Source organism: Oncorhynchus mykiss, chromosome 12 (genome assembly GCF_013265735.2).
Source record: "Oncorhynchus mykiss isolate Arlee chromosome 12, USDA_OmykA_1.1, whole genome shotgun sequence".
In the NCBI taxonomy this organism is placed as follows: domain Eukaryota; kingdom Metazoa; phylum Chordata; class Actinopteri; order Salmoniformes; family Salmonidae; genus Oncorhynchus; species Oncorhynchus mykiss.
The window spans coordinates 69,907,421-69,935,380 of record NC_048576.1 but is presented as its reverse complement, the minus strand read 5'-3'; the positions used below and the strand labels follow the sequence as shown (position 1 = coordinate 69,935,380).

The 27,960-nt window shown below is 44.7% G+C and overlaps 1 protein-coding gene across 1 annotated transcript; it reads right to left on the bottom strand.

Moving 5' to 3' along the window:
* Positions 1 to 2: 2 nt before the first annotated feature.
* Positions 3 to 27,960, bottom strand: LOC110538175 (disintegrin and metalloproteinase domain-containing protein 11). The gene is made up of 26 exons (XM_036938232.1): positions 27,515 to 27,960; positions 26,887 to 27,110; positions 20,410 to 20,486; positions 19,428 to 19,494; positions 13,967 to 14,049; positions 13,697 to 13,760; positions 13,471 to 13,531; positions 13,131 to 13,303; positions 12,949 to 13,020; positions 12,574 to 12,740; positions 12,196 to 12,280; positions 11,883 to 11,973; positions 11,261 to 11,312; positions 10,809 to 10,908; positions 10,428 to 10,499; positions 8,733 to 8,825; positions 8,390 to 8,470; positions 8,225 to 8,275; positions 7,842 to 7,905; positions 7,531 to 7,636; positions 7,061 to 7,180; positions 6,628 to 6,796; positions 6,333 to 6,444; positions 5,339 to 5,429; positions 2,352 to 2,369; positions 3 to 1,959 (listed from the first exon to the last, which is right to left on the bottom strand). Exons 1-26 carry the CDS (start codon positions 27,570 to 27,572, stop codon positions 1,944 to 1,946), a joined length of 2,367 nt encoding a protein of 788 aa, XP_036794127.1. The 5' UTR covers positions 27,573 to 27,960; the 3' UTR covers positions 3 to 1,943.

Sequence of the window (27,960 nt, the reverse complement as noted above, 5' to 3'; positions counted from 1 at the left end):
TTGAAGCCTGAAATGTGGCAAAAGGTCGCAAAGTTCAAGGGGGCCAAATACATTCGCAAGGCACTGTAGATGGCCAGATTGCTAGTTTACTAGGCAGTGTGCCTGCTAGACAGATAGATGGACAACTAGGAATGGCTTAAAGGAGATGGACAGTTGTATGGCAGGAGACAGATAGATACTTAGTTGAAACAGATTAAATGAATCAATATTAACATTGAATTTTAAAACAATTTCCTACAGTGTATTCAACATTCAGTATTATCTTCTTGTACATACTGTACATACAAATAGATGTGCATATGTGTTCTCACATTCTGTAGGCTAGTGCTCGTTTAAGTTTGTTGTTACATATTCAATACAAACCATTTGTTTGTTAGTGTGCTATCATTGGCTCCCGAGCACAAAGCCAGGCAACAGAAAGATAACGTTTTCTAGAAGTAAAAATCTATAAACTATCTACCAGTGTTGTTGGCAGGAGTGTCACGGTGAACAAGGGCATAACTGTCCCAAACACGACAAGTACTTTTCTCATTCACCTGCTCTCTTCCTCACTCAATCTCTCACACGCACACACTCATTTTAGTAACTTTCTCAACATTCCCTGGTTTTCCAGGAATCCTGGTTGGAGGATTCCATATTTCCCTGCTAATTCCTTCACAATTCCAGGAATCTTCCAACCAGGATTTCAAATATTGGGAAAGTTACCGGAATTTTGGTAACACGCACGCACGCACGCACGCACGCACGCACGCACGCACGCACGCACGCACGCACGCACGCACGCACGCACGCACGCACGCACGCACGCACACACACACACACACACACACACACACACACACACACACACACACACACACACACACACACACACACACACACACACACACACACACACACACACACACACACACACACACAGAGTTTCAACCTCCTTTACCGTACACACTTTGGGCCTCTTAAGAAGGTGGTGAATAGAATACAGACACATACAGACAGTCTCTGTTAACTAACACTATGTGGAATGTTGTGTTGGTAGATCTACGGTTGAAAACACTGAGTTACGGTCTCTGCTGCATTTGAAATATGATCCCAAAACCATAGGGTCTCCCCCTTCCTACATCTCAACAGACAGGAACAAAGAATTAACAATCAACATAAACCCTACATCAGTCCATGATGTTTTGAACGGTCTACTGCTTTTGTTTCATAGTCATTCTCACAATAAGTTGCTCTTCCTTCTTTGGAAATGGCCTGTACACAACACGCCCAATACAGGACTCTTCTTGTTGTAACTAGATAATGTCTGAATCTGGGTTGTCATCCAGTCACCAGACAAGGCCTCTCTGAAAGGGGCAGTTCAACTGATCCAATGGCCACTTGAGTCTTTGATCAATGTTTCTTTGACAACATCTTATGATTTAAATCGTTTTTCAGATGGCAGGTCTGGGCCAGTCCAGCAATCTCAAACAGCGGCCAGAAGTGTGTTTCCAGACAAGCATTGGAAAGACATGTCTCATACTGAATTTGTCCACTGTTGACAGGTTCTTCATTGGACTGTCGTAAGCGGAAGGAAAGGGAACTACAGTACGCAGACACCGAAGTGCATACTACTTAGTCGCTGGAAAGCAGGAAGACCCTGACGCCCCTCTAGGGACCAACAACAACCTTCTCATTCTGTCCGTGGCAAAGACTTTATCCTGATTGGATAATATAATTGGCTGGTATGCAATGTGGGAGGTGCTACACTGTCCAGGAGGGGCCGGAGATAGACAGGTGGACAGACAGGAAGTGGACAGGAGAGGAGATGTTAACAGAAGAGGTCTGGAGAGGTTCGGGACAGGAGTGGAAGACTTGTTATTTTTCCCTCTTCTCCGACTTGGAAACATCACAGAGTGAGAGAAAGACAGGAGCAGACAGACAAAGACAGACAGACAGACATCTTATCCTCCTCCAGATCTGGAAAGAAAGGAAACAGTGTAAGAGACTAAAAGTTGTACGGCTGTAAATAAATTGAGCAGTTGACAGAAGGTGATTGTTGGACTTGGTGTGAGGAGAGTAAACAAGACATGAAATGGTTCTGAAAGAAAACTGCATTCTGGGTGGAATAGGTCATGAGGTGGAGAAGACAAAGGCTGAGACTGATGCCAGAGTTTTGCTGTGCTATATGGGATTAGGTCAGAGGATGAAATCAGCTGTGAAATTAGGTCAGAGGAGGAATGACGTTTAAGGTCAGAGGTGGGATGATGTCTGATGGGGTCTGAGGCCATGCTGTGAAGAGCTATGGGATGAGGAGGGGGGGGGGGGGGGTGAAGGATGTCACCCTGCAGTGTCAGGGGGCTAGGTCATACCTTCCTCTTCGGATATTCCTTCAACCAGGAAGGAGGAGGAGCAACACATTGGGAGAAGAGACAGGAGGAGGGGAGAAACATCAGTTGCAGTAAGAGACAATGAAAGCTCAACAACAGTAGATTCTGTATAGTGATGACAAAGGCATTTCAAAGTCGTGGTACAGTGCCTTGCAAAGGTATTCATCAACCCTTTAAATGGATTTAACTGTCATTCTTTTGTCAACAATCTACACAAAATACTATGTAATGTCAAAGTGGATGAAATAGTTAACATTTTAAAAAGGTTAATAGAAAATGAAACAACTAAAATATAGTCGTTGCGTTCAGCTCCCTGAGTCAAGACATGTTAGAAACACATTTGGCAGTGGTTACAGCTGTGAGTCTTTACACACCTGGATTGTGAAATATTAGCTCTGTCAAGATGTTGGAGATCATGGCTAGACAGCAATTGTCACAATTCCTGGCCACTCAGGAAAATTCACTTTCTTCTTGCTAAGCAACCAGTGTACATTTGCCCTTGTGTTGTAGGTTATTGTCTCGCTGAAAGGTGAATTCCTCTCCCAGTGTCTGGTGTAAAGCAGACTGAAGCAGGTTTGCCTCTAGGATTCTGTCTGTGCTTAGCTCCATCCCGTTTCTTTTTATCCTGAAAAACTCACTATTATCCATCATGATGCAGCCACCACGCTTGAAAATAAGGAGGCAGTTACTCAGTGATGTGTTGTGTTGGATTTGCCCCAAACATAAGGCTTTGCATTTAGGCCAAAAAGTGCATTCCTTTGCAGTATTACTTTAGTGCCTTGTTGCATACATGATGCATGTTTTGGAATATTTTCATTCTGTATATTTGTATTCTTCTTTTCACCCTGTCATTTAGGTCAGTAATTGTGGAGTCACTACAATGTTGTTGACCCATCTTCAGTTTTCTCCCATCAAAGCCATTGAACTCTGTAACTGTTTTAAAATCACCACCGGCCTCATGGTAACATCCCTGAGCAGTTTCATTCCTGTCCTGCAGCTCAGTTCAAAAGGACGACTGTATCTTTGATATGTCTGGGTGGTTTAATACATCACCCACAGCATAATTATTAACTTGACCATGCTTAAAGAGATATTCAATGTCTGATTTGTTATTGTTACACATCCACCAATCACTGCCCTACTTTATGAGGCTTTAGAAAAGCTCCCTGGTCTTTGTAGTTCAATCTGTGCTTGAAATTCAATACTTGACTGAGGGATAATACATATGTGGTATGTATGGGGGACAGAGGAAGGGTTGGTCACTCAATCATGTCAACCCCTATTATTTCAACAAGTGAGTCCATGTAGCTTATGTGATTTGTTAAGAGACATTTTACTCCTGAACTCATTTAGGCTTGCTTAAACAAAGGGGTTGAATACTTAGGCAAGAACTAGATTTTATCACATTTCTATAAATCATATTATTATTATTTTTAATTCTTCCACTTTGACATTAGAGTATTTTGAGTAGATTGATGACCAAAAATTACAATCACATCAATTTTAATCCCACTTTGTAACACAATAACATTTGAAGAAATTCAAGGGGTCTGAATAGTTTTTGCAAGGTACTGTATAAAGCCTATTCAAAGTGATGTTTAGTAGACGTTGTTGTCCCACTGCTCACTCCGACTACAGGATTTTTTACACCTTTTTTCATACTCAAATTAATGATGCTGTAATTAGGGCTGGCACAATTACCGTATAATCGTGTAACTGACGATTATGGATGAAAGGCCATCATGAAATGAAATAAACATCATAACAAACAAAAATGTTTGTATGTTTGTGTGGAACGAACAGCTGACTGAAGGATGGCCGGGGATTCGTGCGGTAGAGACCGTTACCACGGTATTGTGGGCTCTTAACAACTTGATGAAACTTTGTTGCGCCTTGACGAAACAAGCAAGGTGTTGTAGCAAACAAGTCTTTGGTTGCCTAGGCAACTCCCGCTTCCCTGCAGCAGCACATGCAGTCAGGAGCGGAGGAGAAAATGTGCGTCTTAAAAAACGTTACTATTCAAACGATTATGACGGTGACTGCAGTCATTGGCTGACTAATAACCGTCGTCCAAAATTCCATGACCGTCACAGCCGAAGTTGTAATAAACAATTGTCTTGTTTGTTCAAATGAGTGTAAAGCTTACCACCACAAGAAGATATTTAACCGACCACATTAATATTGACACAGATCATGCACACATGCACACACAGTTACCCGTGTCCCCAAAAGGATTACTCATTATTCCCAGCAAAATATAAACTATTTGGAGAAATGGATCAAGAAAATTCATTTTGATGAACCAGACAAAGAAATGTAACACAAATTTGATCATTCTTGATGCAAGTGATGACAGGGAAGTGATATAATCCTTTTGAATCAGAGATTAAGGAGTAAACAGGAATTAGCAGGCCAGGCATGCACACAGCTAGGGCTCTCCAGAGACAGCCACTGCAGCAAGGGCACTTTGGTTAGGGCACTCCTGAGTGGGCATTACTGAGCGGACACTACTTTAAAGATACTCCAAATGAAGCGCTGCACTAAGGAGAGGCATCAAAGAATGACCACTACACGGGAGGCTTCAAAGAGAACCACAACAGTTTGGGAACTTCATAGGCGACTACAGGGGAACTGTCCACTCCTGTCCCCGGTAGGAGAGCTGGGTTGGAGCCAGTCTGAAGGTGTGAAGGGGAGGCATCTCTTTCTCTCCCTGGAGAGATGTATGGAGGAGGTCAGGGTTCAATTCTACTAGATCTTACAAAGTGAAGTATCAGAGGTACCAGCCCGATACTCATACTAAATATCTCCATATGTTTCAAAGCAATTGGATGGTGAACTCAACCCATGTGTCCCCACCGTTGGTGGGGCAATGAGTTGCAAAGTGGGTGAATTCTGTTTTTTTGGAGGGGTGTGAGTGGGGGCCTTGGGGAGAAGCAGACAGGTACACAGAGGCATGCCAGAACTCTTACTTAAATCCCCATCCTGTCCCCCCTAGGACTATAGCTGCCAGAAGAATAGCACCTGCGATGGACCCTATTATGATATTGGTGCCACTGGGACCTGCGCAGAGGAAGGAGTAGGGAGGAGGGGTGCGGAGGGGAACACAACAACACCACCAAAAACACACGTCAGAGGACAGCATCAACACCACACATCAACAACATCAACATCCGGAAAGAGAGAAAGAGAGAGAGAGAGAGAGAGAGAGAGAGAGAGAGAGAGAGAGAGAGAGAAAAAAAAAAAAGATACCCAAAGAAAGAGAGTAGGAAAGAGAAAGGGAGAATAAGAAATTACATGGGGTGGAGGAAGGGGGAACGCGTGGGAGAGCGAGGGGAGATCAGGGAGGCGACAGTTAAGAAAGGAGGGTGTTTTTATTACTTATTTCTCATCCCCCTCTCTTGCTCTTTCAGCTGGACACCCTCTTGCTTAGGATGCGTTTGGTTTTTTGGGGCCTATGAGCCCTGTGTCAATGGAAAGGGAAAGGGAAAGGGGATACCTAGTCAGTTGCACAACTGAATGTATTGAACCGAAATGTGCCTTCCGCATTTAACACAACCCCTCTGAATCAGATACAGACTGGAAGATAGGAAGGAAGACACTTGAAGATAGAAGCCAGGTGTCTGTAACTTATAGAAACCCCCACACAAACACACAGACACACACATACAGTATGTGCACACATGTACACATTCAGCATACACATTCTCACACTAACTCACTCACACATGTGGACACAGTGTCAGTCAGTTTCCCTGACTTTACTCCACTGCCCTTTCACCCAAAGCATGACTAAGGCAATAGCTATTGGAAAAGCTAGACTATAGCCACCCTACACTCCATATATGTCCACAAAGAGATAAAGTGATGGTAGACAGACAATGAGAGGGTTACGAGGAGAACAGGCAGACAAACAGACAGAGAGAGAGAAACACACACACACAGACAGACAGAGGAGCTTTGGACCTTTCTTCTCCGTGCTGGCAGGCGGCGTGGGGTCAGGGATGGGGTCAAAGACACTGCAGTCCTTCCCGGTGTGGTCCCTGTCACAGATACACTTCACCTCGTTACTGCATGTCTGAGAGAGAACGAGAAACAGACAGATTAAAACAAAGGAGAACATCAACCGGTCACTGTAGTCAAGTTGAGAACGTTCACTTTTGAAAACACAAACCCAACAAGCTAGCATCCCTCTATTTAAATGCAGGCCTGCGTGGTGGGGTGGTCCCTGTGGTGGGGTGGTCCCTGTGTGTGTCCTCACCCCGTGGTCAGAGCAGGTGCGTCCCAGCGTGGAGCCGGAGCAGGTGCTGAGGTTGAAGGCTGCCACGGGGAGACAGCGGCGCTCCAGACACATCATGTTGGGGCCGCACGGCGTACCGTCCTCCACGTAGCCCAGGTCTGACCCATCCTCCAGCAGGACATGGCCCCCTCTGGACACACAGATGGGAGAGGAGGAAGAGTAGAGAGGAGATGACAAAAAAGAGAGGAGAAAAGAGGAGGAGAGGGAGGGAGAAGAGGAGGAGGAGGAGGAGGAGGAGGAGGAGGGAGAGGAGGAGGAGGAGTTGAGAGGAGGGGGAGGAGTTGAGAGGAGGGGGAGAGGTGACGAGGGATAAATTAATCAATTCATCTATTCTGTTCAATCTATGAAAGCCTCCCAAACACAAACAATAAAGGGGTAGAAAGGTACAACTCACCGGCAGTCCAGGTACTTGTTCTGGTGGTATATTGTAAGGCTGGTCACTTCCCCCTCCAGATCCCCAAACTTTGGCTTCACCGTCATATTGATACAGAACAGGAAACCACAAAGCACATCCCTGAGAGAACGAGACAGAGAGAGAGGGAGAAAGAGAGAAAGAGAGAGAGAGGAGGGGAGAGTGAGAGAGAGAGAAGGAGAGAGAGGGTGAGAGGGTGTGAGGGTGAGAGAGGGATAGAGAGAGAGAGAGAGAGAGAGAGAGAGAGAGAGAGAGAAGGAGAGAGAGGGTGAGAGGGTGTGAGGGTGAGAGAGGGATAGAGAGAGAGAGAGAGAGAGAGAGAGAGAGAGAGAGAGAGAGAGAGAGAGGAAATAAGATGGGGGAGAAAAACATTAATAATAATAATAAATAAAACTCTGGTCATGTCTATGGTGTAATAATGAGAGTGATAAGTCATGTGATAGAAGGCTCACGGCTTGTTGCACTGCAGCCATCCCTGGTCCTCAGGACTCCGCCCACAGTTGCCCTTCTCTGTGCCCTCTGCATTCAGCTTCTCATAGCAGAAGCGGTCTGCTGAATCTGAGACAGCACACACAACACAACACTCATTAGATCCGTATCACCGCCATCTGTAACTCAGATGCAGTTCCATATCAGTCCACAAGATGGCATATGACTGTCATGGGCATAGCCATAGAAACAGTACCAATATATGACTACTGGCAAGTGAGCAATTCAGGGGTGTGAAAGACATTCAAGAAATTAATGCATCATTAATACTTACTGTAGCCCCAAAGCCCCTTACACTGGCCGTCGAGAGTCCTGCACCGACCACTATAACAACGACCCTGAGTGAGAGATAGAGCGAGAGACAGAGAGGGAAATAGAGAGAGAGAGAGAGAGAGAGAGAGAGAGAGAGAGAGAAAATGAGAAAAGGAGAAAAGGAGGAGAAGAGAGAGAAATAGAGAGAGAGAAAGAGCAAGAGAGGGAAGGAGGGAGAGAGAGCACAAGAGAGCGAGAGAGAGCAAGAGATGGAGGGAGAGAGAGCGAGAGAGAGAGAGAGAGAGAGACAGGAAGATGAAAACAAAGGATAACAGCAGGACAGACATATCTCAACAACACACTGACTGCAGAGCAAAACCCCATTCAAACAAAGGTGTGCCTTACCTGACTAGTGTCACACATGTATCCATCCAGCTTGTGCACATTATGAGGGCACTGCAACAGGAGAAAATTACATACAGTATGGTTTACTTCAGACCAACTCATGCTCCCAAAAGACTCCATCTCCCAACATGCACCAGGGTAATAGTGTAGTGTAGAGTACAGTACCTGGCTGGAGTCTCCTGTGCAGCTCTCTGGGATGTCACAGTCATTCACAGCCTGTCTGCAAACCGCTCCTCTCAGCTCATACTGACACAAGAGCACAAGAATGACCTCTTCTTGTCAAAAGAGGTGGACCGTGTAGTAGCACCAACAGACTCTTAATAGTCAAGATTGTATGATTTTATTATTAAAACTGTGTGCGATTCTTAATAAAAACATTTTGTAATTAAATGTTTGGTAATGAATGAGTTAAATCCTGAAGAGGCACTAGCCTCCATAGAGTGGACTAGCTAGTGTGATGAGTAATATGTAAATGAAGCGGTGGTGGTAGTGGAGTAGAGGGACTCACCCTGCACCCACTGCAGCACAGTCCACTACTGCACATGGCATCGTGGGTCAGGGTACACTTCTTACAGCACGCCCCTCCACTACGGGCACACTCCTACAGACAAACACACACAGTCACTGAGACTATTCCTCATACCAATAAGTATCACCATGACAGTGTCTGTCTCAAATGGAACCCTAGTACCGTTATAGTGCCCTGCTTTTAACCAGGGCCCATAGGGCCGTGATCAAAAGCAGTGCACAATATAGGGAATATGGTGTCATTTGAGACGCAGGCAGAAGCTCCATTCATACTGGAGGGTTCTGGTTCCTCATCATGTATGGGTTACAGTTCCTTAAGGCTAGTCCCCTTTTTTCTCCACTTCCTGTCTGAATGATGTGCCCAAAGTAAACTGCCTGTATCTCAGGCCCTGAAGCCAGGATATGCATATAATCAGTACCATTGGAAAGAAACCCCTTTGAAGTTTGTAGAAATGTTAAAATAATGTAGGAGAATATAACACAATAGATATGGTAGGAGAACATCCAAAGAAAAACCAACTGGAAATCTTTTTTTTTGTTGAGAGACCATCCTCTTAGAAATGCAAGAGTAAGGTCATATTGAAAATTAGCTCCCTGGATGCAATTAATTTGGCTTCCACAGGGTGTCATCAGTCTATGTTCAAGGTTTCAGGCTTGTAACTTCAAAAACGAATAAGAAATATCAGTTTTAGTAGTGGGACACAGTCTTGTAAATTCGTGTTTGCGCACGCCATGAAGACATTACGCACCTGCTAAAATCGGTTTCCTATTGAACATACTTCTTTCTAAAATAAATATTTTAGTTTTTATTTATTTATTTTTTGAATTTGACCCCTTTTCTCCCCAATTTCGTGGTATCCAATTGTTTTTTAGTAGCTACTATCTTGTCTCATCGCTACAACTCCCATACGGGCTCGGGAGAGACGAAGGTTGAAAGTCATGCGTCCTCCGATAAACAACCCAACCTAGCCGCACTGCTTCTTAACACAGCGCCCATCCAACCCGGAAGCCAGCCGCACCAATGTGTCGGAGGAAACACCGTGCACCTGGCAACCTTGGTTAGCGCACACTGCGCCAGGCCCGCCACAGGAGTCGCTGGTGCGCGATGAGACAAGGACATCCCTCCCGGCCAAGCCCTCCCTAACCCGGACGACGCTAGGCCAATTGTGCGTCGCCCCACGGACCTCCCGGTTGCATAAATATTATAGTTTGATTACATTTTTGGGTATCTGAGGAGTAAATGGAAACGCATTTTGACTTGTTGAAACAAAGTTTAGGGGTAGATTTTTGGATTCCTTTCTCTGCATGTTGAACAAGTGGATTACTCAAATCTCTGGCGCCAACTAAACTGACTTTTTGGGATATAAAGAAGGATTTTATCTAACAAAACATGTTATAGCTGGGACCCTTTGGATGACAAATCAGAGGAAGATTTTCAAAAAGTAATGTTGGATGCCAACCTCAAACAATCGCATGGTATGTTTTCGCTGTAATAGCTACTGTAAATTGGACAGTGCAGTTAAATTAACAAGAACTTAAGCTTTCAGCCGATATAAGACACTTATATGTACATAAATGTTCAAAATCCATAGTATTTATGATATTTAAAAAAAAAATTGCGCTCACTCCAGTTAGCGGGACTCCTATCCCTAAGAAGTGTTAAAGAGACTCTCACCAGCTGAGACCCACAGTCACACTCCTCCCCTGTCTCCACGAAGCCGTTCCCACATTCAGGAGGGTCCAACAGCTGATAGAGAGATGGAGGGACAGAGGGAGAGGAGAACAGATGGAGGGAGAGACAATAGACAAGTAGGATGGGAGGACAAAAAGAGGGGAAGAAGGGAAAAGAGAAGGTCGTAAAGAAGAGGAAGAGAGAGATAATCAAGGATGGGCACAGAGCTGTATGTAAATATCTAATATGGAGAAATGAGGACATTGGGATAATTAATTAGGCTATATATAACAGCACTCCTGGGACCTTCAGCTTACACTCCACTCCCCACTAGAACATCAGGCTAGGCCAGCCTCCCACATCCCTCACCCACACCAACCTCACCTTGTTGGGCTTGTTGAAGAGGCAGCTCCCGCCCCCCTGGAGCAAGAACTGGATGTACTCATCAACACTGCATCGAGAGAACTTTCTGGGTAGGTAATATCTGTGCACACAAAACAAGCACACACACACATACACAGATGCAGGGAGAGAGAAAAGAGAGAGAGAGAGATAAAATGGTCAAAGCCAATGATGCCAAATCAAATGTGACAATTTTTTCAGCAATTTTGCAATCTGACTCAAATGTTACCATCTGTGGTAAAAACAAACCTGCTAATTGTAGTAGATGGATTTGACAATAGCTTGACAATAGCTTATCAAATCACCATTGTACCATCTGGTATTACCAGACTGGTATTGAATAAGCCGAAGCCAAACGCTTGTGAGCACATTGTGTGTTCTGGAGACTGATGTACTGTATGTACAGTATATGTAGTCCTAAAGTCAATCTTTACCCAGTGTCTTCCATGATACAACCAAGCCAAGAATCAGGACATCTGCAGTCTCCTGAGAGAGATGGAGAGAGGGAGGGAAAATAAGAAAAGGAGGGTGAAAGAGGGAGTGAAAAGTCCATGCGAAAAAATGAGATGGTTAATGACATTCGTCTTGACTAGAAGGAACTTACATTAATTTACTAAGGTAAATCCTTGAGAAAAAAATACAATTATTTCACAAGTAAGTTTGAAATAAACTCAATCCATCGCTGCCTGTGCCACTCCATGCATCACTTCCTTCCTCCTTTTACTGAATCCATGGGCTGCTGTCTCCTGTCTCTACCTCTCGCTTAATCTTTACACTATCTGCACCTGTTCCCCCTCTCTCTCTCTCTCTCTCTCTCTCTCTCTCTCTCTCTTTCCCTCTCTTTCTCCCTCTCTCTCCCCCTTCCTTCCTTCCTTCCTTCCTTCCTTCCTTCCTTCCTTCCTTCCTTCCTTCCTTCCTTCCTTCCTTCCTTCCTTTCTTTCTTTCTTTCTTCCTTCCTTCCTTCCTTCCTTCCTTCCTTCCTTCCTCCCTTCCACCCTCCTGCCCTCCCTCCCGCCATCACGCCATCACCCATCCCCCTGCTCTGATCGTCCTTACCCGCAGAGCTGCGTATGTTGTTCCACCTCATCCCAATGTTCTGACCCAGACTCTGGCACAGAGTGATGGCCATAGGACCGACATTCCCATACTGGAACACAAACACACACATCCACTCTGTATCAATGGTGTTCTCTTTGACTAAAGTTACACTCCTCACATTCCTCACTGAAGAAACAAAGAAGTCTAAGAAGAGTCATTCTTAAGTGTAGTAGCTGTGTCAGATCCTAAACCATGAGCCTGGACATGAGCCCATTGTTGTGAGTCACAGTCCTTTGAAGCTGAGTAGGAAGCACACAGTTGTCTCTCTTACCTCGTTGATGCCCCCTCCTCTGGTGAGAGAGCACACCCCTCCGGTGTAGGCCGTCCCACTGCGACTGCTCTGGAACGTACGCCCCCTGGAGGAAATGGAGGAGAACTGGGGTCAAACCTGGACTAAAGGACCAGGACATATTGTAGTATATATAAACCGGCTGCAACCAGTCAATAATACTGACTTTGTCCAAAATGGCACCCTATTCCTTTCATAGTGCACTCCGTTTGACCAGAGCCCTCTGGTCAAACGCAGTGCACTTGTGAGGGAATAGTGTGGCATTTGGGACGCATCCCCTGACTGCCCCAGGTTAGATACAGGAGCATATCAACCTCCTCTATTTTTCATTTCAGGGGGACATAGACAGGGGGCGCTCACGAGAAGAGGTGCACGACGTCACTTTGCTCCTTAATACTGTCCTTCCTGTACTTCATGAAGTTCTGCAGCGTCGTCAACGGGTCCGTCACCACGGGAACCATGTTGGCCGACGACCAGGTCTCCATGGCAACCAGCACGATGCGTGTGTTCAGCTGTTCCCTATAAATCTGCAGGCCAAAAGATACACTGGTGGTATACCCAAATTCATATCTAGGAGCATGGACATAATGAGTAAGATATGTTAGATTGTTCTCATAGGCTACAACCTAGCCTATGATTATTGACATGACTTTAACTTTAACAACATAACAATATCATCATAATTGACGATGAGTCTCAGCACAAAAGTTAAGTATGGAGTGAGAGGGCTCTTACTGCATCAGCCATATTGACCACTGCTTTGGCAAAGTTCCTGGCCTGGGTAGTGGAGCGTCGCAGCTGTACAAACTGCAGACAGACAGCAAACGTTAGGTACAGTGTGTGTGCCCGTCACACACATGCACGGACACGCGGACGAACCAACACACATCAATTATTTTCACAAAAGGCTAAATCACCATTTCATAGTCGTTGACCACCATCAGCTCGATGTATTTGGTCTCTGACTGCACGGTGGGCCTGCGTGGCAGCTGTCTCTTAGAGCGCCTCAGCACCTCACTGACCCGGGGATCCTTCATCTGCTCATCACCATTACCTCTGGCTCCATCCCCCTCACTGTGGTCTGTGCAGTCTGGACACAATACAACACAGAGGACTGAGAAATGACATCAAAGAGCATGGATCTACCAATATCAATGGTAAGTATGAACATCTCATTGGTAAGTATGAACATCTCATTGGTAGGTATGAACATGAATGATTGTATAAAGGAGAGAGGATGTAGGATGTTGCCAGTACCTTGACAGTCTGGGGATAGTCTGACATCAGGCATCCTACGCACTAGGTGGGCCCCCTCAGTCTGGAGAGGAGTCAATGAGACACCAGGAGAAAACAATATCATCTTTACTACGTTGCTCCATATTCCTCATCTGCATCCATGTTACTATGAATGAATGAATCAATAACATCAACACTACTCCACAGGGCTACCTATACCGCTGTCTCCCAGCCGCCACACACTCACCTGATTGGTCCCGTCGAAAAGAGGCTCAATCCCATAAGAGAACATCCCATCAGAAAACATACCACTGAGAGAACGAGAGAGAGAGAGAGAGAGAGAGGGAACACGTTCCTTATATATCTGTAAGACTCCCATTGTATAGCAGTGATATTAGTACATGAAGATCAAAGATACCATATAGCTTATCAAAGCCATAGTGCCAGTACTGTACCGAGTCAGTGTGCTGAGGCAAGGTCATTGACAGACAGTTTATAGCTATGGGGAGAGTCTCACCATAAGCCAAGACAGGTGGAGAGAGCTGCCCAGGACTCTGGTAAGCCCCTCAACCTCCCTTGGTAGTAGCAGTGCTCCCCTCCCTGTGAACACAAAGACCATACCATTTTTAATATACAGTCACATGCTCAAGTAAGTCGACTCTATAGTGGTACACTGGTTTGCAGGTTTCCACACACTGATTGAGGAGGATGGTGTTGCTCATTTCACAGTCCCCTAAAAAACAATATGGAGTCCCCAGGAGTTGTGCTTTAAACAGTTTCTACTTCTATTCCCTCTCTGTCTCTCCCTCTCTTCCTCTCCCCCTCCATTATACTGCTAGCTGTATGTACTATGTGACCTATTTGTCCTCAACTCTACTCTATTCCACTCTACTCTATTCCACTCTACTCTATTACACGGGCGGCATTCGGTGGTCAACGTCACCGGTCTTCTAGCCATCGCCGCTCCACCTTTCATTTTCCATTTGTTTTGTCTTGTTTTTCCACACACCTGGTTTAATCCCCTCATTACTCTACGTGTATATTATCCTCTGTTCCCCCTCTGTTCCCCCATGTCTGTGTGTGTTATTGTTTGTTTGGTACGTGTGTGTCGCTACAGGGTTGTTCCACTCTACTCTATTCCACTCTACTCTATTCCACACTACTCTATTCCACTCTACTCTATTCCACTCTACTCTATTCCACTCTACTTTAGCTACCGCTCTGACAATGGAGGGGTCTTCTGTGCAGGGATCTTATAAATAAATCCAACATTATGTTGCTCCACAGTGGGAACAGCTTGGAAGGAAGAACATGGAGTGAGAATACATTGGGCTGGCTAAGAATAAACCTGTATCACAACCGGCCGTGATTGGGAGTTCCCATAGGGCGGAGCACAATTGGCCCAGTGTCATCCGGGTTTGGCCGGTGTAGGCCGTCATTGTAAATAAGAATTGGTTCTTAAGTGACTTGCCTAGTTAAATAAAGGTTAAATAAAAACACAAATTGGAGCAGTGGATGTCAAAGTGTGGAAGAGGAGGACCACACACACGAGACCTCAACACAGATGAAGAAGAGGGCATCCAGCTACAACACTAATGCTCATTCTGAATAAAACATCTACCTTGCCTTCAACCACCTGAGCCCCATCCTTCATTGGTGTGAAAGAGCTGGCCTATTGTAACACTTAAAATGTTTAAAACAATTCCTTTTAAAACTGCAGAACAAATAAAACAGTTGGCAGTAAAAACATCCCCCCGGTTGGAGGACTCCCCAAACACTTACACATGGTTAGAAAGACAATGAGAACACAGTAACAACTAACAAGACAATTAGCAGTTGGGGTGTGTGCAACCAGTAATCAGGACACGCTATGGAATGTTTGAGTTGAATGGCAAATAAACAGAAATACAAAGACAAGCATATTAGGCTACTTGCGTTGACAGTTATACACTCAGTGGCCTGTTTATTAGGTACACCCATCTAGTAATAGGTCGGACCGCCCTTTGCCCTCCAGAACAGCCTGAATGATTTGGGGCATGGACACATTGCTCAATTGGTAACAAGGGACCTAACGTGTGCCAGGAAAACATTCCTCACACCATTACACCACCGCCACCAGCCTGTACCGTTGACACCAGGCAGGATGGGGCCATGGACTCATGCTGCTTACGCCAAATCCTGACTCTGCCATCAGCATGTGTAACAGTATAACTTTAGACCGTCCCCTCGCCCATACCCGGGCGCGAACCAGGGACCCTCTGCACACATCAACAACAGTCACCCACGAAGCATCGTTACCCATCGCTCCACAAAAGCCACGGCCCTTGCAGAGCAAGGGGAACTACTACTTCAAGGTCTCAGAGCAAGTGACGTCACCGATTGAAACGCTATTTAGCGCGCACCGCTAACTAAGCTAGCCGTTTCACATCCGTTACACATGACGCAACAGGAACCGGGATTCGAAGGACCAGGCAATGTTTTTCCACTCCTCAATTGTCCAGTGTTGGTGATCGCATGCCCACTGGAGCCACTTCTTCTTGTTTTTAACTGACAGGAGTGGAACCCGATGTGGTGAAAAGGACTGACGAGCTGTGCGTTCCAAGATGCCGATCTGTACACCACTGTTGTACTCAGCCGTTATTTGCCTGTTTGTGACCCATCTGTTAGCTAACCATTCTCCTTCAACCTCTGGCGCTGACCGGATGTTTTTTGTTTGTCGCACCGTTCTCGGTAAACACTGTCATGCCTTAAAAGCCCAGGAGGCCGGATGTATCTGAGATACTGGAACCGGCATGCCTGGCACCGGCAATCATACCACTCAAAGTAGATTAGGTCTCTCATTTTGCCCATTCTAACTTTCAATTGAACAGTAACTGAATGCCTTGATGCCTGTCTGCCTGCTTTATATTATAATGGCAGCCATGCGACTCACTGTCTGTAGGAGCGAACCATTTTCATGAACGGGGTGGCCACTGAGTATAAGTCTCTAGCCCAGGTGAAGGCCTCTCCTTCACAATTAGTCTCCTTCAAAAGATGAGTTTCCTGCTATGGCTGATCTAAAGTAGTCATTGAGCCACTACTGAGTATGAGATTGGGATAGCAGGAATACAAAACCACTCTAATAAAAGCAGAGATAGAGACACAGCAACCACAGCTGGCATAGAGTCAAGCGCTCGGCCTGGTCTGGCTGGTCTGGGAGTGTGGGTATGTGGCTCCATCCCTGCAGGCGTACTGTACATCTTCCCACCCACTGCTCTCTGAAGGAACCAACTGTCTGAAAACACACACACAGAAGGACTCTCTCTGATACCATCACCCATCCTGCCATTGTATTCACTGGCCTTTTACTCTCATTTTTCCTCTTCCTTCTTCTCCTCTTTCCCCCTCTCTCTCTCTCTCTCTCTCTCTCTCTCTCTCTCTCTCTCTCTCTCTCTCTCTCTGTCTTCTTTCATTCTCCTCTCTGCCAAGAACTTAATGACACTGCAGAGCTGACTTGTTGCCATGGGAACAAGCTCCTGATTGGCTAGTGAGGGCAGAGGGAGAGTTGGGAATGAGAGTGGGTGAGGATGAGACAGAGGCTCTTGCTGAGGCTGGGGGACGAGGGGCAGTTAGTAACATGTGTAGCACAATGAACCAAATAGAAAAAACACTACTTTTCCCCAATGGTTTTCTAGAGGCACTGACATTCCTGTAGTAGTCTACTGGCCACTCAATCACACTGTAGCATTCATTCATTTTGGTGAGACGGGGGTCAATACTAATGTCATTTCAATCTGATAAGTGCTGCCAACAGGATGGACGTATCTGATTTCAATAAGACACAAAACAGATCTCTGTAGCCTGCTGGACAATAGCATACAATGTCAACAGTATGTCTACAGTACGTCTACAGTACGTCTACAGTACGTCTACAGTACGTCTACAGTACGTCAACAGTACGTCTACAGTACGTCAACAGTACGTCTACAGTACGTCTACAGTATGTCTACAGTATGTCAGCAGTACGTCTACAGTACGTCTACAGTACGTCAACAGTACGTCTACAGTACGTCAACAGTACGTCTACAGTATGTCAACAGTACGTCTACAGTACGTCTACAGTACGTCTACAGTACGTCAACAGTACGTCAACAGTACGTCTACAGTATGTCTACAGTATGTCAGCAGTACGTCTACAGTACGTCTACAGTACGTCTACAGTACGTCAACAGTACGTCTACAGTACGTCAACAGTACGTCAACAGTACGTCTACAGTATGTCAACAGTACGTCTACAGTACGTCTACAGTACGTCTACAGTACGTCAACAGTACGTCAACAGTATGTCTACAGTACGTCTACAGTATGTCAACAGTATGTCTACAGTACGTCTACAGTATGTCTACAGTATGTCTACAGTATGTCAACAGTATGTCTACAGTACGTCTACAGTATGTCTACAGTACGTCTACAGTATGTCAACAGTATGTCTACAGTACGTCTACAGTATGTCTACAGTACGTCTACAGTACGTCTACAGTACGTCAACAGTATGTCTACAGTACGTCTACAGTACGTCAACAGTACGTCTACAGTACGTCTACAGTATGTCAACAGTATGTCAGCAGTACGTCTACAGTACGTCTACAGTACGTCTACAGTATGTCTACAGTACGTCTACAGTACGTCTACAGTACGTCTACAGTACGTCTACAGTACGTCAACAGTATGTCAACAGTACGTCTACAGTACGTCTACAGTACGTCTACAGTACGTCAACAGTACGTCAACAGTACGTCTACAGTATGTCTACAGTATGTCAGCAGTACGTCTACAGTACGTCTACAGTACGTCTACAGTACGTCAACAGTACGTCTACAGTACGTCAACAGTACGTCAACAGTATGTCTACAGTATGTCAACAGTACGTCTACAGTACGTCTACAGTACGTCTACAGTACGTCAACAGTACGTCAACAGTATGTCTACAGTACGTCTACAGTATGTCAACAGTATGTCTACAGTACGTCTACAGTATGTCTACAGTATGTCTACAGTATGTCAACAGTATGTCTACAGTACGTCTACAGTATGTCTACAGTACGTCTACAGTATGTCAACAGTATGTCTACAGTACGTCTACAGTATGTCTACAGTACGTCTACAGTACGTCTACAGTACGTCAACAGTATGTCTACAGTACGTCTACAGTACGTCAACAGTACGTCTACAGTACGTCTACAGTATGTCAACAGTATGTCAGCAGTACGTCTACAGTACGTCTACAGTACGTCTACAGTATGTCTACAGTACGTCTACAGTACGTCTACAGTACGTCTACAGTACGTCTACAGTACGTCAACAGTATGTCTACAGTACGTCTACAGTACGTCTACAGTATGTCTACAGTACGTCTACAGTATGTCAACAGTATGTCTACAGTACGTCTACAGTATGTCTACAGTACGTCTACAGTTCGTCTACAGTACGTCTACAGTATGTCAGCAGTATGTCTATAGTATGTCTACAGTATGTCAACAGTATGTCTACAGTATGTCTACAGTATGTCAACAGTATGTCTACAGTATGTCTACAGTATGTCTACAGTATGTCAACAGTATGTCAGCAGTATGTCAGCAGTATGTCTACAGTACGCAGAAAACACAGTAGCTTTTTCAGAGGCATGGTTAGAACTTATATTATAACGAGGGCCATGTGTTTTGTGCAATCATGTGATATAGCAGGAATTTATCCTGTATTTTATCCAAAATATCCAAAAATGAATTACACCAAAAATTAAAGCAGTTTTCTGAGGGTGGTGCTGGATCTGACATAGAAAGAAAATGGTACAGTTTGTTGAAAAAGCTTTAAATAATGGTTCAAATCCAGGCATATCAAATGATTGCGCAAAATACTGGGCCCTATTTATAACATACAAACACACACACACACACACACACACACACACACACACACACACACACACACACTCACACTACCATAGACTGCGAGGGTTTGCCGTCTTGGTGAAAGTGCCGCTCCACATAGTCTGAGGACAGGAGGTTGCTGCAGAGAGAAAACACAGAGACACCTCTGTTATTATGAACAGACACCTCTCTTATAAACTATACCCCAAGCCAAGCTCTAAGCTACGTCTAAGACAACGAGGCATATCCTTTATGTGTATGATTTATCCTCGTTCTCTGCATATCTATTCTGTTTGTGAATAGATATGCAGTCTGTGTGAATATGGTCCGTTCTTAATGTAACTCCACTTCAGTGTTCATGCATGAATGTGTTGTGTAATGCATGGCTGTAGAGTACAGCATATGGATGTGATTTATGACGTTATCGTAGCCAGGCAGTAGCCGTAACAGAGTAGCGGTGGTCTGGCTGCTGTGTTGACTCCTTTACTGTGCTGTAGGGGAGTTACAGTACATAAAGCACATTAATAATACAGTCATGACAATCCAGGCCACTCTCTCTCTCTCTCTCTCTCTGTCCCCCTCATCCCCCTCTTTCTCTCTTTCTGTCTCCTCTCTCTCTCTCTCTCTCTCTCTGTTCCCCTCATCCCCCTCTTTCTTTCTTTCTGTCTCCCGTTTCCTCTCTTTCTCTCTCTGTCCCCCTCATCCCCCTCTTTCTCTCTTTCTGTCTCCCGTCTCCCCCCTCTCTCTCTCTCTCTCTCTGTCCGCATCATCCCCCCCCTTTCTCTCTTTCTGTCTCCTCTCTCTCTCTCTCTAAGGTGGGTAGCTGTATTGATGGAGCTCTCAGGGTCTCTGTGTCCCTGATGCTCCACTAAACATTTGGTTATGTGTCATAAATGGAAGGAGCAAAGTGTATTTGCTAACGGTAGCGGTTATGGAAATGCCAACGTTGATGATTGTGGCGATTTAGAAAATACAGACTGATGGAAATGGGGAGCGGCGAATACGTCAATCAAGTTGATAACATCAAAATTGTGCACAAATCAAATGTACTCACTGGTTTAACTCCAGGTCCAGGGTGAAGGTGTGTCCGAAGGTTTCCACCTGGAAACAACTCTGGGCCAAATGGACTGGCTTAAATAGGGAGAAGGTGAGATGAGGATCGAAAGAGAGAGAGAGAGAGAGAGACATTACAGGAAGAACCACTTAAAAGTAAACCACTCTAATAGCGGTTCGCCCATTCGGTGAGTCACAATGATAGCTATCATTCTGTAAGAAGTATAACAAACCAAAATACATACTGTACAAATGCATTTCTGCCAGCGCAATACTGCATATGTATCAAAAGCACTTTAGCAGCTAACATAGTCGGATTGATAAAGTGTCCATTGATTTGGCTGGACTGAATCCATTCCAACAGGCAGTACTGAAGCCATCCAGGAAGTGCATTTGTATTCAGCGGGTAGTAATGGACGGGAAGAGGGTTTACAGGAAGGGAGAAAGCTTTAAATATCCATCTACATTGAGCTGGTGTGAAGCCAATGTGTCCCTACTGTCGGCTGCCAAAAAGAATGGAGCGGTAGGAAGAAGGCAAGGAGGAGCTTCACTGGCTGCCAGAGATTTATAGCAGTCAAAACACAGTGTTGCCAAAAGCCCAAACAGTGCCAGCATTCAATCCCAGGCCAATGTAATGCTGTCTGCAGGATAGAGGCTGCAGTGAATCATTGGACTTTCACTGAGACAAGACTCCCATTCGGAAATCATTCCCTCCAATGATTCCACACAACTCAACTTCAGCTGGAGCAGGGCGAGGGCAGTTCTGCTTGGCTAAATGAAGGATTCAAATGTGGTGTCATGGATATCAATCCAAGAAGTTCTGTAACGTTTTTATGTGTGAAGTAATCGAGACGGTTCATTTTGGTCAAACAATAGATCAGTAGATTTGTTTGAATCGATCAGTATTTACCAGCCCTGAATCATAACATCCCTCGGGATATTTAAGTGGCAACCAACAACACCCCTGTCTGTAACACCAAGGCATCTTGATACTGTTCTAATGCCAAAGTCAGTCCTCTGGGAACCTTGTGATAGCAGGTTCATTACTCAGTAACAACCAGCGATTGTAAATACATCTGAAATGTGCACATGCTGTAGAAACAGATGTATCTTCACTTCCAGTCCATTGATAAGCAAAGTCACTTGAGGAAACAGTAGGCTGTATAACTTGGAATCAAAGTGAACCTATGGAATAGTTGATCCGGCAGGGTAGCCTAGTGGTTAGAGCGTTGGACTAGTAACCGGAAGGTTGCGAGTTCAAACCCCCGAGCTGACAAGGTACAAATCTGTCGTTCTGCCCCTGAACAGGCAGTTAACCCACTGTTCCCAGGCCGTCATTGAAAATAAGAATTTGTTCTTAACTGACTTGCCTGGTTAAATAAAGGTAAAAAAAAAAAAAAAAAAAAAAAAAAAAAAAAAATCCATCCATGAGTCAGAATGACAGCTACGAATATTCCATCTAAACTTATTTAGAATCCTCTGTAAAAAAAAAAGGAAAAAAAAGGACATTATGACTACAAAAAAACACAACAGAGGCAAAACATGAAATGAAATGTAACCAACAGATCCCTCCTAATTAAGCAAAAAATATCCTCCTTTTACCAATTATACCACTTCTCAAAAACAACTTCAAAAACAACAACCCCGGGATTTTACACGATCTCCATCCAAATACCCATGAGCCTCTTTCAGTAGTTCAATCACATCACACGTTAGGTTAAACCAAGCAGTGTAATCAGAGCCAGATTTATCTCCAGACGAGGGTAATGATTCTCTCAACCAACTCAACTCCAACACTCAACCCACCAGAGGGGTATATTACAAAGGAGGATCGATCAGTTAGCCAGCTAACTTTGATAAACAACCAGAAATAGCTATTGATTTTCTGATTCATTAGGAAAGCTAGACTTACAAATGTGTTTTTGGTTGTTGAGTCAATTCCACCACACCCATTTCAAGCTTATCCTTAAATAATATATACGTCATTTCAGAATATTTAGATGAGTTATCTTGTTAATCATTGATCTCTGGTGCCCCGTTGAAAGATGTAGACCTTGCACATCATCATCTGCACATCTATCACTCCAGTGTTAATGCTAAATTGTAATTATTTTTGCCTCTATGGCCTATTTATTGCCTTACCTCCCTAATCTTACTACATTTGCACACACTGTCTTTAGATTTTTATTTTGTGTTGTTGACTGTACGTTTGTTTATGTGTAACTCTGTGTTGTTGTTTTTGTCGCACTGCTTTGCTTTATCTTGGTCGCAATTGTAAATGAGAACTTCTTCTCAACTGGCCTACCTGGTTAAATTAAGATGAAATAAAATACAATTAAAAAATAGAACCTCACCCTCCATCCCACCTACACCTTCCTCTTCAGAGAAAGAGAGAGAGAGGGTGTATGAAAATTAAAGAAAGAGATGGGTTGAAGGGTGAGGTAGAGTATAGGTCTGAGAGAGAGCGAGAGAGAGAGAGAGAGAGAGAGAGAGAGAGAGAAAGAGAGAGATAGAGAGAGAGAGAGAGAGATAGGGTGTATGAAAATTAAAGAAAGAGATGGGTTGAAGGGTGAGGTAGAGTTTAGGTCAGAGAGAGAGAGAGAGCGAGAGAGAGAGAGAGAGAGAGAGAGTAAGAGAGAGAGAGAGCGAGAGAGAGAGAGAGAAAGAGAGAGATAGAGAGAGAGAGAGATAGGGTGTATGAAAATTAAAGAAAGAGATGGGTTGAAGGGTGAGGTAGAGTTTAGGTCAGAGAGAGAGAGAGAGCGAGAGAGAGAGAGAGAGAGAGAGAGAGAGAAAGAGAGTAAGAGAGAGAGAGAGATAGGGTGTATGAAAATTAAAGAAAGAGATGGGTTGAAGGGTGAGGTAGAGTTTAGGTCAGAGAGAGAGAGAGAGCGAGAGAGAGAGATAGGGTGTATGAAAATTAAAGAAAGAGATGGGTTGAAGGGTGAGGTAGAGTTTAGGTCAGAGAGAGAGAGAGAGCGAGAGAGAGAGAGAGAGAAAGAGAGTAAGAGAGAGAGAGAGATAGGGTGTATGAAAATTAAAGAAAGAGATGGGTTGAAGGGTGAGGTAGAGTTTAGGTCAGAGAGAGAGAGAGAGAGCGAGAGAGAGAGAGAGAGAGAAAGAGAGTAAGAGAGAGAGAGAGATAGGGTGTATGAAAATTAAAGAAAGAGATGGGTTGAAGGGTGAGGTAGAGTTTAGGTCAGAGAGAGAGAGAGAGCGAGAGAGAGAGAGAGAGAGAAAGAGAGAGATAGAGAGAGAGAGAGAGAGAGAGAGAGAGAGAGAGAGAGAGAGAAAAGAGAAAGAGAGAGATAGAGAGAGAGAGAGAGAGAGAGAGATAGGGTGTATGAAAATTAAAGAAAGAGATGGGTTGAAGGGTGAGGTAGAGTTTAGGTCAGAGAGAGAGAGAGAGAGAGAGAGAGAGAGAGAGAGAGAGAGAGTAAGAGAGAGAGAGAGCGAGAGAGAGAGAGAGAAAGAGAGAGATAGAGAGAGAGAGAGATAGGGTGTATGAAAATTAAAGAAAGAGATGGGTTGAAGGGTGAGGTAGAGTTTAGGTCAGAGAGAGAGAGAGAGCGAGAGAGAGAGAGAGAGAGAGAGAGAGAGAGAGAGAAAGAGAGTAAGAGAGAGAGAGAGATAGGGTGTATGAAAATTAAAGAAAGAGATGGGTTGAAGGGTGAGGTAGAGTTTAGGTCAGAGAGAGAGAGAGAGCGAGAGAGAGAGATAGGGTGTATGGAAATTAAAGAAAGAGATGGGTTGAAGGGTGAGGTAGAGTTTAGGTCAGAGAGAGAGAGAGAGCGAGAGAGAGAGAGAGAGAAAGAGAGTAAGAGAGAGAGAGAGATAGGGTGTATGAAAATTAAAGAAAGAGATGGGTTGAAGGGTGAGGTAGAGTTTAGGTCAGAGAGAGAGAGAGAGCGAGAGAGAGAGAGAGAGAGAAAGAGAGTAAGAGAGAGAGAGAGATAGGGTGTATGAAAATTAAAGAAAGAGATGGGTTGAAGGGTGAGGTAGAGTTTAGGTCAGAGAGAGAGAGAGAGCGAGAGAGAGAGAGAGAGAGAAAGAGAGAGATAGAGAGAGAGAGAGAGAGAGAGAGAGAGAGAGAGAGAGAGAGAGAGAGAGAGAGAAAAGAGAAAGAGAGAGATAGAGAGAGAGAGAGAGAGAGAGATAGGGTGTATGAAAATTGAAGAAAGAGATGGGTTGAAGGGTGAGGTAGAGTTTAGGTCAGAGAGAGCGAGAGAGAGAGAGAGAGAGAGAGAGAGAGAGAGAGAGAGAGAGAGAGAGAGAGAGAGAGAGAGATAGGGTGTATGAAAATTAAAGAAAGAGATGGGTTGAAGGGTGAGGTAGAGTTTAGGTCAGAGAGAGCGAGAGAGAGAGAGAGAGAGAGAGAGAGAGAGAGATAGAGAGAGAGTAAGAGATAGAAGAAGAAAAAGAGGGTGATTTTGTACCAGGGAAGTTTTTGGCCCAAGTAGCACTTCTCACACAGGCCTTGTTGAATCATTGATGGGGACATACTTCAACACACCATTGAATAATAGAGGAATGGAAGAGAGAGGAGTTCTCCATGAGAGATCTGAATATTTCACCACACAGAGCCTTTTATCATGAGGAGATGAGGCCAAGCAGCTAAAATCACATTCACACAACAGGCTTTTGTTTCAGATCTCTTTCAGATACTCTTCTCTCCGGTGGACGGTAATTATAAATCTGTGGCATGGGGTGACATAGCGGGTGAGTACAGTAGGTCAGAAGGTTTTGGGTTCAAGTCCCAGATATTGTGCTCCCTCATAGGGTGTAATGCCCGTTGGTTACAGTTAAATATATATACAAAACAAAAATATAAACGCAACATGGAACGTTTTCAAAGGTTTTACGGAGTTACAGTTCACATATGGAAATCAGTCAATTGAAATAAATTCATTAGGCCCTAATCTATGGCTTTCACATGACTGGGAATACAGATATGCATCTGTTAGTCATGGATCAGACAACCAGTCAGTATCTGGTGTGACCACCATTTGCCTCATGCAGCGCAACACATCTCCTTCACATAGAGTTGATCAGGCTGTTGATTATGGCCTGTGGAATGTCGTCCCACTCCTCTTCAATGGCTGTGTGAAGTTTCTGGATATTGGCGGGAACTGGAACACGCTGACGTACACGTCGATCCAGACTCCAGAGCATTCCAAACAGGCTCAATGGGTGACATGTCTGATGAGTATGCAAGCCATGAAATAACTAGGACATTTTCAGCTTCCAGGAATTGTGTGCAGATCCTTGCAACATGGGGCCATGCATTATAATGCTGAAGCGAATGAATGGGCATCAGGATCTCGTCACAGTATCTCTATGCATTCCAATTGCCATCGATAAAATGCAATTGTGTCCGTTTCCCGTACATAGCTTATGCCCGCCCATACCATAACCCCACCACCACCGTGGTGCACTCACATCAGCAAACCACTCACCCACATGACGCCATACTGCGGTCGTGAAGAGAGGTGGACGTCCAACCAAATTCTCTAAAAACGACGTTGGAGGCGGCTTATGGTAGAGAAATGAACATTCAATTCTCTGGCAACAGCCCTGGTGGACATTCCTGTAGTCAGCATGCCAAATTAACGCTCCCTCAAAACTTGAGACATCTGTGGCATTGTGTTGTGTGACAAAACTGCACATTTTAGAGTGGCCTGTGTAATGATCATGCTGTTTAATCAGCTTCCTGATATGCCACACCTGTCAAGTGGATGGGTTACCCTGGCAAAAGAGAAATGCTCACTAACAGGGATGTAAACACATTTGTTAACTAAATTTGAGAGAAAGAAACTTTTTGTGCATGTGGAACATTTGTTTTATTTCAGCTCATGAAACATGGGACCAACACACATGTTGCGCTTACATTTTTGTTCAGTGTATATATATATATAGCAGTAACATAGTAACCACTGTTTTGCAGGACCAGAAAGGACTTGGTGGTCATTCTCTGATGCTGGTTAAAGGGGAAACTTAGTGGGCTTAGAGGTTGCAGCAAACCTCCTCCCTTCTCTGTCATTCAGTGAGGGCAGAGCATGCGGCACAGAGCACTGCATTGCTCTTGACCAACTGGCAGAGGTGCCCCCGGACATACAGCAGGAGAGAGCCAGTGGGTCTTGCATCAGTCACGCCCAAACTAGGTTTCCGACTAAGACTGACTTCATCCCTCAGTGCGAACACAAGTAAGCTGAAGACACCAGGAGAGTTAGGGCAACATGGGACTGATAGACTTGTGCAGTTTGAGATGGATCTTATGATAAACTTAGAAAACAAGACACAGGCCAAAACAGGCAAGAAAGGGTTCACAAAAGTAACTTGAGTTGAGAGAAACCATTACAGTTTCAACAATGAACTGGGAGTTTAATACAAGAGAGGGAACGAAAACGAATAAATAACACTCAAATAAAATTAGGTTGCCACACCCACTTCTCCATTATAGACAGTGGTCTATACTTACCGAGGTGCCTCCCGTGGTATTCTTCACGCGGGTATCCAAATAGCCATGGGACATTTCTTCCTTCGACTCCATCTGTTGCACCAGACGCTTTGGATAGGTGACTTCGGCCGCAATGTCGCTGCTGTCTCCCCGCTCCTCTGGCGAGAACCAATCCCACAAACTCGCATCCCGCACCAAAGGAGACCTTCCGCCGCCTGTAACGCGGGAGGCCTGATAACTGCCAACTTTAAACCACACACGGGTTATCACACAGAAAAACGATAATTATTGTTTGAAAAATGATTTTTGACATTAATAGGCTGATATGGCAGCGCATCAGGCGCTGGTTCTACAGTGCGCGCTAGCCCTGGATGTAAAGGGCGACAGCGCTGCGGTGAAAATGTGTTGATGCAGCAAATCTACCGCATCCGTAGAACTGAAGGGAGAGGGATCTTAAAAACACTACGTTCTTGGCACAGATGTAACTATCTCCAGCTGCGCGCTACCACCACACACACACAATTGTAGACTAGTCTACAGAGGAAGAAGTGATTGCAGATGCAAAAAAATTGGGGATAGCCTACATTGGGCAGGGGTAAACTTGGAAATGAAAAGGGTGCTTCCCCCCCTCTCCCGTCATCCCTCTTACCTGACACGGCAAACCTCTCGCCCACTGCAGCAAAGACCAAGCACCACACCGCCAGCATGATGTTCACATATTCCCCCGAATTAACATCGAGTGCGTTACAGTGTAACAGGCGCAGATAAAAAGAAAACCGACGCACAAACGATTATGGCGAGAGAGAAAAAACACCGACTGAATCTGGTTGACAGCTGACGCTCGTCCTCTCATCTCCCATTCAGCTCGTAGCATACAGTCTCACCGATATCAGGCAATTGAATTAAATAGCCAATCTATCACTAAATGAAAAAACAAATAGGCCTATGCCAGAGCCGATCAATAATGGAATTGACAAATTAGCCTAGATTATGTAGAATAGGTCAAATGGGGAGATTTGAGTGCACGTATGCATAAATCCTACAGGATTGTGCGTGTGTAAGCTCTATCTATATATGCATGAGTGTATGCGAATC